At 36.5% G+C, this 15,002-nt stretch overlaps 2 protein-coding genes across 2 annotated transcripts; both read right to left on the reverse strand.

The window, feature by feature from the left end:
• Positions 1-456: 456 nt before the first annotated feature.
• On the reverse strand, positions 457-3,959 carry LOC103957963. Its single transcript, XM_009370185.3, has 9 exons — positions 3,742-3,959; positions 3,383-3,545; positions 3,185-3,271; positions 2,758-2,885; positions 1,901-1,997; positions 1,743-1,820; positions 1,435-1,660; positions 910-1,133; positions 457-716 (listed from the first exon to the last, which is right to left on the reverse strand). The coding sequence occupies exons 1-9, from the start codon at positions 3,900-3,902 to the stop codon at positions 678-680; spliced, it is 1,203 nt and encodes a 400-aa protein (XP_009368460.2). The 5' UTR covers positions 3,903-3,959; the 3' UTR covers positions 457-677.
• A 1,479-nt stretch (positions 3,960-5,438) lies between these two features.
• Positions 5,439-14,381, reverse strand: LOC103957964 (cyclic nucleotide-gated ion channel 17). Its single transcript, XM_009370188.3, has 7 exons — positions 14,163-14,381; positions 12,704-13,268; positions 11,643-11,855; positions 11,238-11,527; positions 7,792-7,903; positions 6,924-7,160; positions 5,439-6,511 (listed from the first exon to the last, which is right to left on the reverse strand). The coding sequence occupies exons 1-7, from the start codon at positions 14,189-14,191 to the stop codon at positions 5,789-5,791; spliced, it is 2,169 nt and encodes a 722-aa protein (XP_009368463.2). The 5' UTR covers positions 14,192-14,381; the 3' UTR covers positions 5,439-5,788.
• Positions 14,382-15,002: the final 621 nt, after the last annotated feature.

Below are 15,002 nucleotides of genomic sequence, written 5' to 3' on the forward strand. Positions count from 1 at the left end.
ATCGCTGGGATAACAAAATACTTACATGAGACACGGTAAATTTTTCCACGTACTGAGAACAGAGAAGAAACTGTAAGTGGTAAAAGTAAGAAGAATAATTTACCTCTGTACTTAAAACATTGCAAGTGACCCTCTAAAGTTTATGCAAACTTCACAACCTACACGAGTTCTACGAGTGTCACATTGTACATGTTCGGCAAGCCACTAACATTTAAAAGCAGTTCCATACAACCGAATAGTAGATTAAACTTCATGCGTGATATAACGTCACCAAAAACAGAAACAAACCAGCAACAGAAGGAACTACATATGACTATGTTAAGAATTCTGACTCACAACTTACCCACTGCTTCCTACTAGCCGGATGGAACCAATTAAATTAAAAAGTTACTATGGAAAGGAAATTACATAAACATAGATACCAACTTCAAGAGTTTAACAGAAATCAAATGAACATAAGGCAAGAAAAAATATTGATTTTTGTACCAGTGAGACTAAAAACCACAAATACTTGACAAAGTCAATTTCTTTGCTGCACACAGTAGATATTATAGTTGAGCAAATTGAATTTTACAAAGGATTGTTACCAGTTAAGGTATTGTACATGTAATGATACTCTGCTCACAAATTGGCCGGCAATGCAGACAGAATAAGACATGTCTTCTAGTTTCCTTTGTTCATGGGTCCTTGCGTAATCTTGGCTTAAGGACAACATGCTGCAAAATTCATGACCCGAAAAATTACACATCTCACGGATAAATTTATCTAGATGCATCTCAGAATAACACCCACCAAAAGAAGATAGTTACTCATATATTCGAATGGAAAACTTATAAAATGATAATATCTAATCAACCATGGATCTCATTTGCCAAAATGCATCTTGAATATCAGAAATCAAAGAAGTACCTTAATTTGTGTCCTATTATAAGTGTAAGTGATGTGAACAGAATCATCACTGGCCTGAATAACAGCTGGATACGAGAATTCCATTCCCAAAGACTCCTCCAATGTCACAGCATCACACCATGTGTCCCCATCATCATTTGAGAGTGCAACTTTAAGTACACCCCTTGAGACTGTGTTGTAAACAAGTAAAATAAAGCCATCTCTTAGCTTTACCCCATCAATACCTAATAAGAACATTGGCGTAAAGAAAGATTGAAATGAGAATGAAAAAAATGACAAAGGACGTTTAATGAACAGATACATGCTACATGCTATGTGCTCACATTTCAATTTATAAAGAAACGACAAATACTAAATATAACAGAAAATGTGCAAATGAAATTAACTTGTTTACCGATTGAAGATGCAGTGAGAAAGAAAAACTCAATTCAGAACAATGTTGAATTATCCAGGTAAACATTTTACCACACTCGGATGTATATATACTGCCTTAAACAATGAAAAAACTATGACTCGGGCACAAACCTGAGTTTGGATTGGGGAGTTCAGTAGGTATTGCATGATTCCAGTTCTGGCCACCGTCGTTGGATTCTGCAACACAAACTCTCCCAATCTGATCAAAGGATCGCATTAAAAGGCGCAAGGTCCCTTTTGCAGTCTGGTAAGGAACCGGTTGAATGACACTAAGAGTTTCGTTTTCAACATAAATAGGACCGTACTTTCTCCACGACCTAACAGAATCTGTTGCGACCTGTTGAATCACACATGTTAGGCACCAATTCTGAACATTTTGAAAGTTTAACCACTCTATGCAATTGAGTTTCAGTGACAACCTCCACCCATGCGCCCCAAGAGTTCCAGCTTTCGACAGAGGATCCACATAGAAAATTACCATTTTCCAGCAAGATAGGCTGAACAATAATAAAGCAGAAGGTATCTTTCATATAAGTTCGAGTCATACCTTATTCTTTCATATGAGTTCGAGTAATACCTTATTCTTTATTGGTCCTAATATACCAGGAGGAAGTTGCTCTCTTACTGTCCAAGTAACACCCTTATCATATGACCGCTTCATGCATCCACTCCATCTGATATTCATCAACGGATAGTTAGCAGAAGCTAACAAATGAAAAAAAAATGTTTACAAAACATCGTTAGTATGATGGCAGTGCAAAGCAGTACAGGATCATTCTTAAAAGTAAAAAAACAATTTGAGAAAACATGATAGCTGCCAAAGGCGCTTTTTTTTTTTTTTTTTATTATTATTATTATTATTATTATTTATTTCGTGAGAATTAACTAGATTATCTCAAGGTCTAGCAATTTTGAGCATGAACTGCCCATCAACTTCGACGGAATCACCCACATTAAATGCATTACGTTTACAGATACTCCTTTTCTGAACTAAAAAAAGAAAAACAAAATAAAGATGGAACTCTTCTGGTCTAAATTCCGGATTATACTTTGTTCAAAAAAATAAATTCTGGATTATACAAGAGAGGTAGTAGCCTTTGCCTAAGCTAGTAACTAGCTTAAGTGAATTAACAATTTGATCCTAGGCCTAGGTTGCCAAGTCAAGAGACTTGACCAACTAAACTAGTTGGGAGATACATGAAAATTTTTCTTCCAGAATTAATTACGCCATGAAAATGATTTCAAATCATGAAGAACAATCGCGTTGCTTTTCCTTTTCTTTTTCTTTGTGTGATATATATAAGCCAAGCAAAATTCACACCTATCGGTACAAAAACAGTTAGGAACATGCTCATAAAGAGATGCAAAGAAAAAACTGAAGTGTTCAGTAAAATGTGACTGCAAATGCTTATAGTATTAGTAGGAAAAATATACTTTTGAACCTCTTGTCCTATTTTATAGAACAGCAGCAGCTCCTCTGATGGAAGTTTGAACAATACAGGGTTCCACATAGGGGTGTCAAGTTGTTCATCAGCAACGACAGGTGACTGCCAATAGCCATTCTGCCACGAACAATTCTACCCGTTAGTGTTAACAATTCACATAAAGCCCGGTCAGGACTTTACTAAGAATTAGTAATAAACTATCAGTACACTAGACTAAGATAACTTCAGTTGCAGTGCGTTTTGTAATTTATATCCTAACAAAAGACCACATAAACCATAGAACAGAGAAAAATACTGGAGTAAACGCACACGGATATTGTGTGTGTGTGTTTTTCTTCAAATTTAAAAAATGAGAATGATTGCAATTAAGAGTACAACCTTTGCTGTTCATAAAGTGAGCAGAGCACTACCGTTACCTTGTAGGTCTGCAACCAAATCTTCACATCAGGTGCACCCTCTGACGTACCTCCGAAATAGGCAACCAAGAAGTGATCTTTATCAACCTACACAGACAACAAACAAGCACTGGCCTAGTTAACATGTTGAGAGAATAGTAACGAACTACATATCTTTCATTACTTTTTTTCCTTTAAATAAAGTTTCTCCTGCACAACCTCAACAATGGTAGAAGCATGGCAGCTATTGAAGGGAGCAGAATGTGCAGGAAATGTGTATTCCTCCAACACAGGCCCCTCAAGGTAACAGTCCTTCCTCATACTTACATTCGGGGTTGCAGGCGCAGTCGTTGCGGTTTCTGCAAATATTCTATCTAGTTTTCTGCATAATTTTTCAGCATTACATTACATGTTTCTGCAAATATTTTTAACTTGGAAAAGAAAACCCATATCAACAAATAAACAAAAGAAAATCCAATGGTCCCATCAAATTATTTCAAAATTATTGATAAAAATCACGATAAATTAGAATTGAAGAAACTGTTGTACAAAAACGGAAAACAAAGTAAAAGGAAGACCCGATGGGAAAGTAGTGAAGGAGGTGTTGGGCATGGGATGCGAGAGTGGAATTGAAGGAAAAAGGAGTATGAGGATGCAGCAGATCAAACACATTCAGCACCGAAAACACCAAAACCAGAAAGAAAGACAGCAACACAATGCTTCCCACTGATTTCCACATTTTCACACCTAACCAAGGTTTCAATTATTTTGTCGGACGGAGAGAGAGTCAACACAATTAACAGCTATTTTGCTTGTTTTTTAACATGTATACATCATAAAATTACAATAACTTCGAAAATTTGATAGGTCGGTTGTCGAAAAATAATTCACCGGTCAAAATCTGGTAGGATTAAGTGACAATCATGTAATTTTATTAAATGAAGTTTTAACGAAAAGTTCACGCTATTGTTCACTTTAATGAAATACTACATTTTTACACTAAAAAGTCAATTCTGGTACTATTCACTTCACCATTTATTTTACCCTTATCATTAAAACTCAAAGTTTTCAAGTTATTTTCATTAGTTTTCCTTTTATTAAAATTATAGTAGTATTTTCAGAATTGCATTGGTTGAATTTTCTATTTAAACTTAAAGATCTCAATTGTGTAATGAGGTTTTGGAATTGTACCGATATTACGTCTCATTTAATTGACCATAATCCTTTGTTAAATTAATGATACGACACCTAAGAAGAGTGATGATGTTGTAAATGTTTCTAGGTCTAGTAGAATGACTTACATGGAATGGGTTTACTGCTATCGTGACATCACATCCTAATAATACAATGTTATGTGTAAGTTTCTTTTCTAAATGACATTGTATTATTAAACCAGGATGTCATGTAGTGATGTATCCGTTCCATACAAGTTAATATTGCCATATGGAAGTCACTTGCATCATTGCGATCAAACTATGTGACTGGTTGAGGCGAATCGAAGCTCTATGATGGCTAGTTTTCGTTCATATGATTACTACTGTTAAGTGACAGCATGGACAAGTATTAAGGAGAGTTTTCACTCACATCACCTAAGGAGCTTTATATCCTCAATTTGACTCCTTTAAGCCAAGCAAATTTGGGGTTAAACTTGACCAAAAATAGTCGATTTAGGTATTAAGAGCTCTATAAATGACGTCTCAGTGAAAACTAACTTCAATATTTCTCCACATCACCACTTTAACGCTTCATGACACTATCAATTAACGCTAGCGACTTAATGAATGTTCAATTTTTAAAACTAGGTAGTTATTTGGAATGTTTTTATAATCAATTTGGAGTCATCCCTTAAAATTAGGTTGTTATTCATGCTTAATGGTTTTTTTTTTTTTTTACTTATTTATTTTTTTTAAGGAGAGATTTAGAACATTAACCCTTAAATTGGCCCACTCTAAACTTTGAACCCTGAACTAAAAAATTGCGTGTTGACCCCTAAATGTGTCATAATATCTAGTAGCAATCATTTTGGGTTAAATCGTTGGAACTTCCATCCAAAATAAATGTAAGGGGACGAGTAAGCGACATGAGTTCTAATGGAGTTATCCAAAAAAGATCTCTACTTCCCAATATAACAAATAAAGAACAACGCTATCAAATTTTTAGTCCAGCAACCAAAGTTTCAATTCAACTAAAATTCAGGCCCCCATATCCTTTTGTTGGGTGGTTGATTTGAATGGTTATATTTCTAAGCTCCGTAAAATTGGCTGCAAGTCTTGAATGACTGCAAACAACGACGTCTTCCATTCAGTCTTGCTCTGGTTGAGCTCACAAACAAAGATTAGATAAATATACAGTTATTTCTTATACATTCGATGTACCACGAGACAATAAAGTCCAACTTCTCCAACAACCAAAGCTCCAAAAATCACCTCAATTAGTCGATTATGAGGGTATGATTCGGATGCCAATGATATCTAACATCGCAATCAGCAGGGATTTGTGTAAAACCTGAAATATGCAGTCCCGCAAACTGAGATGATTATCTTGTACATGAATGTGTTTTACTTCACCCTTGTCCGAAAAAGCATAGCTATCTTCGCACCCATAAACCTACTATAAGGAAACCTATTAATCTTCTGGCTCAGTGGAAAAGTCCGGTTCTTCAGGTTTTCGTAATTTTGGCATCTCGTCTTTGAGCTTCTGAGCTCCCCTCCTTGTGTTTGCTGCAAATCTTGAAGCCAGTACTGTGACCCTAAGATTCATTTTTGCCTGGGAAGAGGGATTTGAAACAACAGAAAGATCTTCTTCCTCTTGCTCAGTCTCATAAGCCACTTTCTCATCCAAAGCAAATGATTCCCTTGTGCTCAGATCTTTTGTCGTCATTCTTCTCTTGTGGCGGCGCCAAGCAGCCTGTATGAAGCAGGCCGCCCATGTTCTCCAATGGTGAGAGTAAAACCGAAATGTGTGCTGCAGCTTCTTGCTGTGCAGGCGTCTGAATTGGTTAGCCACAAATTTGAGATCTTCAGCTCGTAATGCAAAAGCTTCAACTTCACTAAGTGCTTTAACTGTTCGTGTTGAAGAAGGCAAGTTAGCAGTGGATTTTGGGAGCAAAGCCCATGCGAGCAGCTCCTCACCACAGAAGTCTCCAGGTCTTAATGTGATTGAGTTGAAGAATCCAGTCCGCCCTCCATTTGTCGTAGAACTATCCAGAGTCCCTCTTATAATGAAAAGCATTTCTGTCACCGGGTCACCCTCTCGGACTATGTAAGTACCCCCCGTGCTTAGGGAGGACACCAAACGCTCACATATTGCATCGAGAAGCTGATCATCCATCTGTGAGAAGAAAGGGACCTGACGAAATGAGAAAGGAAAATGGGTTAATTCTTATTTCCATCTTATTTCAAAGCATATGAATCATCAGAGCTCTTATATCAGTTATTTGGTCAAAATATATGACATTGTAAGCGGTTACACTACATTAGGATGAGTTCCCAAGTGTAGCAAACACATGCACTTTGAGACATTCTCAACGGCATCATATTAATCTTTGATGCCTGTCTAATGTGTTACGCTTTCAACCTATATCCTAATTCAGCATACAATGGGAACTGGAGCCTTCAGACACCATCAGACGCAGGCTCCAGTTGTTTTACTACAAAGATCCCTTTTTTTCCCCTAATAGTTGCTAGGCATGCATATATGATATTAACTGAATGAGATTGCCTTCAAGCGCAAAATTATAAATACTTGGGAAGAACCATACTCTTCGAACAAGATCTAAGCATAGGTGGCGTTGAATATCACGACGAAGATCAGCAGGTAAGCCACGAAGGATGGCTTCTTCATCAACTCCTCTAGTTGCCAGCCATTTGTACTGAACAAAGCGTCGAACACGCCGTCTCAAATCTTCAGGGAGTTGACGATGCTTCATCCATTCCTCTGTGTCTCTTCTCTTAAGCCTCCACTCCTCAAGCCTCACAGTGATTGATTGGAGATAGGTCTACAATATAAAGATAAGGCTTTTTAGCCAAAATAGTCTGAGATTTCCATAACTCCTCACTGTGATCCCTGAGATTTGAAACCAATTCAAGTGGTCCCTTAGATTGTCCACCACTAATCATTTTGGCCTTCCGTGAATGGTTATGTTAAATAAAGAATATAATGACAAAACTACCCTCAATTTAATAAACAATAGGCCAAAATGATTTGACAAAACTTGAGGGTATTTTTATCATTTTATCCTATAGATTTCAAATCTCAAGGACCAAAATGAAGAATTATGCAAATCTCAGAGATCATTTTGGATAAAAAGCCTAAAGATAATCCCAATGTCTAATGTATCAATTCAACAAGCATCAACGATCATTTAAAATAGTAAGCCGATATAATTGAATCACAAATTTAACTAAATGTAATTACTAGTCCAAGGCATGTCCCCAACGAAGAAAGTTACCATTGTAGATAATATTCTATAAATGAAACTTTGTGGGGGGAATTAATTAATAAGTTTCTCCCAAACGTCACTTGGTATTTAATGACAAAAAATTGATGAAGAAACATTCCAAACTTCAAGCAGCAGAAAAGTAATTCTAAAAGCAAGTAATGATGGCAAGAAGCGTTTCTATAGTTACCTGCATATTCCCGATTAAGTGGGCAAATAATACAAGGCCAACAATGGCAATGAGAATGGCAAATGACGTTTCCCCAATAAAAGTACTTGTTGACAAATTCTGCCCATAGGAACTGAGACAATAAGAATGCCACAATATGAATCAACAATTTTCAACAGCTATAAAAAATGTAAAATTATCAAATGCCACTTTATCTGAAACAAAAACAAATATATATATATATATATATATACATGTATGTATGTATGTATGTATGTATGTATGTAAAAGACTTCCATTTCTTATAGAAACTGTTCTGTCAAATTATATGCATGTAATATATGTCCAACAACCTAACGTTCACACTCGGGCAGTCAAGCCATTATCCTTGTTAGTCAATAAGCATAAAACCAATCAACCATTAATAACCTGTAAATTTTGAAGTGATTAGTATGACCCCTCTACATAAGGTGCAGGTTTATTCCACCAAAGGGGAAGCACTGGTTTAAAATCCAAGGGCAAAACCATATTCAAGCCATTCTAAAGTTCATCTAAGATTCAGTTTCACAGAATTTCAATAAACGTTAACTGAGTACTACAGAGAATCACATTGATAATATTCATTCTCTTTTCATTTTTTTCTAATGCATGCCTTGGCAAATGATTCTTTCTAGATGGCAAGCTACAAAAAATCATTGGTGGTCAAAGCATATTAAGTATATCTCCAACGTGGAAACCCATCTTGTGATTGTCTATCTAAAATCAGATGGGAGGGTTAAAATTTACATTAGACAACATACATAGACGAATGAAGAAATTTAGTTTTGGGAAAAAATAGGATAAGAACTATACATTTCCACTAAGACCTTGTCATACTTTAACCAAATTATTAGAACTTTATTGACTGAATAAGTTGTTTCATAGTGTTGAGAACAACACAATCTGCCTTCAGTTTGTTACAGTTATGCACAGATGCTCCATATGAAGCCCAAGACTGCACAGTAGACCGATGAAAACATAGTTCTAAAAGCTACAATAGACTGGCTGATTGAACCGGGTTAACCGGAACCAGCTTTGATTTACCACAGAAACCATAGTACTATGACAAGAATCACAGAAGAGATGCAAGATGACCAACGACATCATAGTTCTGAAAACCACACAAAACTGGCTGATTGAACCAGGTTAACCGGGAACCAGCTGTCTGCTGGTTCGATTTGCCACCAAAACCCTTTGAAGCAGTTCATCCAGCTACATCCAAACACAACTAAACACAAATCAGATACTATAAAAACCAATTGAATTTCTGAAAGTCTGACATTTGGAAAAAAAAAAAAAAAAAACAAGGCGACAGATGTTGTACATGCAGGCTTTGGTAGGATACTCTAAATCCCTAAACAATCAACCCTCTCAATAAATGGGATCAAAGTTGAAAAAAATTCAGCGTAAGTGAGATTTTCTTCACGTTCATTTAACTAAGAACGGATGCCCTGCAGAAAAAATCTCACTATACATACATACATACATACATACACATCTATAGAGTATGATGGTGATAACGACTAAAGTCTGAGGATAGATGATAACTGAAGAAGTTAGATGATGGCTAAATCCTGAAATTAGTTGAAGAAGAGATGCAGGGTAATAATTTCGAGGTAACTGTAGATGACTAATTACAGCATTTAACACACACACAAACACCCCACATTACACGTATTATCTTATTATTGTACGTCAGGTCGTATCCTATATCTGTATGCATGAACAGTAGGGTAAAGCCATCAAACCAACCAGTTCAGCCATGAAATTATGGACTCATCGTGGATGTTTGCAAGCGTTGTTTTGTAGTTTAAAATATAAGGAAAGGTACTACTGAGGCACTATCATCTCTGTTATCCCATTCCTACAAATTTTTGTACTAATACTTTATGCCTCGTAATCAGTACAAAGTATTAAGTCATGAAGTTTACAGTTTTACATCTTTTCAATTTTCATTTGTTGAAGAGCATATACTATCCATCTAGCGCTATAATTTTCTTATGGTTGTATTTACTGTATAATATTTAAATAAAGGGTCGGTTGCAGCTCGGTACCTTATGTTTCACCTCATATTGCATGTGCTTATCCATATGGTTTAATCAATGATCCCTTCAGTCGTACTTTTACAAACCAAATTTTCATCAATGAGGACCCACTGTAAGTCTTCAAACGCCAAAAGACCCCCTAACCACCCCTTCCCGGTGACACAAAAGTAAACACAAACAATCTCCATCCTGACCAACCCCGTCTTCTACCCAAACCACCAGGTCCACCACTACCCATGCTGAAAGCATCCCACCCCAACCTCACTGGCCCACTCCCTCTCTTTCCCACGTATGTCACAAGACCACTTAATGGATTTCCTGACAGTCAGACTAACAGACAGTTCACAATGGCAATACTCCAAAAGAATATTGAATAAACTGTCAAATTCAAGACCACAGCTATCAACACGCAATTGAAGTAAACCACAGGGTACTAAACTATAACTGGAACTTCAGCATACATGCTGTTAAATAAAGTTATTATGTCATTGGTTAAGCCTGAACCCTCCCTGTTCCAGTACAATAACCAGTCCAGTTTTCATAATGTTGGATGAGACTACAAGATGTGAGCCTGAAGCTTTGTAATAGATTAGTCAACCTAACACACAGTTAAGCCTCAAGCCATCAACCGTTCTTGATCCATGGGTCATTGTAATCAACAACTTCTGCACTTTCCTCTGCCATTAACTAATACTCTTTGACTATGCCACTATCCCAAAAAGATTTATCACACACTGCTATAAACAACACATATAACAGATTCACAATCCATCTTATGTGGGCACAGCCCACTGCCTCTCTCTTTTTAAACATTAAAAACATTTTTGCACACAGTGCATAAATGTTTATGCAATTATTTATTAGTGGCATGATTTAGTTTCCGCTTTTTAATTTGAGTACCATCATTACTTAAATAATTTACTACTAAATTAAACATAGTGTTAGACATTGGGTATAGAACCAACTAATACTGTTGATCCTCATTTATATTGGCATAGTAATCATTATAGGTGGCGCTGGATTTTATCCTACTGCAGGTCATATAAGGGAATTTGGCACCTAAACTGGTATTTTATGAAGTAAAAACTGGTCCACAGACTTAAATAATATTTCAAAGTTCGGCCAGTGAAAAACCAAAAACTCTTTTAAAAAAGCAACAGGAAACCAACACTGATAAGTAGTAAGTAATCAACCATAGCCACGATCGTTCTTAGTGAATAAAAATAACAACCACTGGTAATAGAAGAAGCCTTTGCTGATTTTAGTTTGCAATAATAACATAGCATCTAAATCTTCATGACATCTTAAATTTCTAACTTTGTTTTTGTTGATTTTAATATTTTATTCATACCTTTCTACCTTAAAAAGGAAAAAACATCATACCTTAGTTGTTGCAAGCCCCACCATAAACAATAGAAGTACTTCGTGATGAAGTTTGAGGAAACAACATTTTTTGTTACTGCGCTTTCGAATATGCCATATTTGAAATTGTCATTTGCAGGATTACAATTCCCAAACACATTTGTACTCCTCGCCCAACCTTTTCTGCTAAGATTGTCACAATCTAGATAAGAAAGCGAACATTTTGTGGTGTTCAGTTCCTTTTTACAAAATGACTTCCAGCATGAGGTATATCGGTCAATTGATAGTAAATACCATGCTGCCCCTAACACCTGTAACAACAAATGAGGTAATAGATTAGCTCCTGTTCTGGAACTCAGCGAGGAGAGGAGGGAGGGGGTGGAATAAAGATTTAATAGGAAGACAAAAGCAAACAAAGATACATACATGGCTGGCCAGCATGTACAATAGAAGATTATATGCAGCCCCTGCCCAGGCAGTCTTTGTGACCACTCCAGTTGCTTTGATTATTTGCAAACTTAACGGAAAAATAAGATATAATCTGGGGACATATTGGATCAGAACAATTAGTGCAAGAGCATTGTTGTTCTGATCCGTTTGGGCACTTCTTGTTGCAGGGATAATAAACCAGATGACTATCTGCACAAAATTTTATATCAGCTATACTTCCACCTTTCTCACCCAAAAAACTTTACATAATCCATGAACCTAGCATTTCAGATTTAGGGTCAGTCTCATGTTAATGAATCTAGGATTTCCTCTAAAGAGTCTGTATAGTGTTTAATAACTAAGTATTTTAACCAGATTTCGCAGTCTGCCTTTCCAGTGAAGATTGCCAAAACCTCACCATCAGACAAAGGGGTGCTTTGAAACAACATGAAATAAGCACAGGTTTTGGTTGGGTGTAATCATGATCAAGTGGAAATTGTGTCAACCAATTTAACATGAACAATAAGCATTTTTGTATCGAGCCAACTAACCTAACTCAAACACAACGAGAACTGACATGTTTAGTAATCTCCTATTGATAAGTTCAATAATTGTGTCTTGTTGACACAATTGTAACCTATAAAACAAGACATAATTATGAAGTTTAAAGTAAAATTGACAATGTAAAACAAAACATATCCGTCAAAGAAAAACTAACTTTGATCAAATCAGGCTGATCTCTATTGCTATAGCCATTTGCATTACCTGTTTAATACTACCCTCACAAATAAGCAACAATTCATACACATTTTCTTTGCGTACTCTTATTCAGATTGATATTGGATACGTGAGAGGCTTATTTGCTGGCCGTCATCACTCCAGTAAACTTTAGAGTAGCATTCAGTTAATCTAGCTCTTTTACATATTTTCTCTTTAATATTAGATGGATACAATAATTTTCTTTCACTCATTCCCTGATGCACATAACTTAAACAGAAATGGGAAGTAGGTTAGAAAATCTACATTGTCAAGAATCAGTAATACTCCAAAAAAAATACCTGAGGGAGGGGCAATGTGGCTATGAGATCAATGAAGAAGTCTGATCTAATATACCTCTGCGCAATCTTCTTTGGGTCCATGACAAGTTCACCCCTCCCAAAAACGCGAGAGCTTGGCGCAACATAAGCTGTCCTAAACTTTATCATTACATGCAACATATAAAAGATATCCGCAATAGTCCTGAAACAAGTCACAACAATTTGCAACCTCAAGTCTGTCTTCACACAATACGTGTTTGCATCCCCTCCCAGCATGGGCAAGTAAAAATACAAGGGGTCAACAAAAAGTGCCACCAAGCACGAGACAATGAAAACCCGATTCCATTGCAACATGATCTCACTACCCGGGTCAAGTATTCTCTTTCGCCAAGGTTCATGGTCTTCTGGAAACACCTTCGAATGGCCAATGCTGAAAGTTTCAACAAACCTATTTCTTCCCCCCACTAGTCCAGTGTCAGATTTAAGCAATGAACATGACTTATATGCAGACGATGACTTTTCAAGCTGAGATGGTTCAGCTCTTCGCCATAAAGATTCTTTATGCCGTTTTTTATCAGAATAAAACCTAAATCACATTAAAGGTGAGCAGAGTATTAAAGAGTGTCCCGAAGCTTAGATTAAGTAAGGTTGTCTTAAAAGTTAATTATAATTCATGTTTCTCATATTAAACTTAAGGAACTTGATGATAATATCCCACAAATTAGATGCATAAAATAAAAGGATGTCTTATTAAGCAAATGAACAAAACTGTAAACAATAAAATAAAGGAAAAATTGCACAAACACCAACTGGACTATTAGGGCTGTGTGTAAAATCAACCCAAACTAAAAATCTTGCCAGTTTACCAACCAGACTCACGTTTTAATGTGAATGTCCAGCCTCCATTTGTTTTCATCAAGAGTTCAGTTTGGGTGGTATTTGTGCAGACCCTCCAGGTGCTATTTGTCAAATGCAAGCCCTAATCAATTACACAAATTGGCTGAGGTAGGCCGTAGGCTCCAACCAGACGGAATTCGTTTGTACGTTCCCAATCAATTGAAAACATTCAATTTTTCATATTTCCTCTAGAAACAAACAGATTCCCAGAAAAAATTACTAAACAAGTTCAAAGTTGTATGGATTTATCGAAGGGTAAGACAAGAAGCCTATTAAAGTATATGGTTAACTGAGAAGAGCATAGTTTTCAATGGTCCAATCCCAATCAGAATAAAAACAAGTAAATCATTTCAGATATTTTTCATCACATTTTCTCACTATCCAAACAAGCACTGAAAGAAGAAAGAGGGAAATGAAAAATGGGGTTCCTAGAAAAACTGTGCTTCTGACATATTTTCCCATGCCTCGTCCCACCTATTTCTCAACCTCAATAATTCTCATTCACTTTCTGAGCAACGAAACAGACAGAAAAACTAAATAGAGAAATAATTTATTAAAAAAGGAAACTTTGTGGGCAATTCACCTGACAAGCCTTTCCTTCCTCAATTCCATGGCAAGAAGAAGAAAGCTGAATCCAAATCCTTGGGCTCAAATCCCTTTCACAGCATCTCCCCTACAATTTGAGGGATATTTTCTGTCTCAGTGTGTTGCAAATCTGAGGTCAGAATAGCAGACCAGAGAGAAAGAGACGTAAGTGAGCTGAGCAGACGAGAGAGAGAGTGACAGTGGTTTGGTGAAAATACAAGGAATTTTGATAGATTTATAAATTCAGAAATTATATGGTTTTTAATTGATTTATAGCGATTCTAAATAAAATTTTGATTTAATTCTCTCTAAACCTTATCGGAATATATGAGGTTTGTGTATGCTTAAAATACACTACGAAATCTCTCCAATTCCTTCTAATTCCTCAATTTTCTCAAATTCTTTAAAATTAGTTTTTAATTGAATACACTTAGAATGTGTTTGGGCCCGAAATAATATTGTTGGGCCAAGCATAGGGTTGTGCTCGGCCCAAAGCTATGTCAAATACTATGGGCTGCCTGATGGATTCCGGGCCATTTAGTAGGGTCAGTCGAGTCCTATCATAAGGAGTAGTCCAGATAAATAAAGAGGGTCAAGGAAGTCCTGGTGCAACTAGGATTCTCGGCCAGCGAGGAATAAAGCCTCGAAGGGGGTTAAGTTCAAAGTCCTAATGGGAGTAGGGTTGTTCGAAGTAAAGTTGGAACGGGACAAGGACTCCCAATCCAGATAGGGGTTTGATTCGGCCTCAAGGAGTGGGTGCTATAAATACAAGAAATCATGCAACAAAGAAGGACCGTCAATTCAACATACAATTGCCCTGCGCAAAACCTCTCAAATG

The sequence above is a fragment of a genome, unplaced genomic scaffold, assembly GCF_019419815.1.
Source record: "Pyrus x bretschneideri cultivar Hongxiangsu unplaced genomic scaffold, Pyrus_bretschneideri_v1 Contig119, whole genome shotgun sequence".
Classification (NCBI taxonomy): Eukaryota; Viridiplantae; Streptophyta; class Magnoliopsida; order Rosales; family Rosaceae; genus Pyrus; species Pyrus x bretschneideri.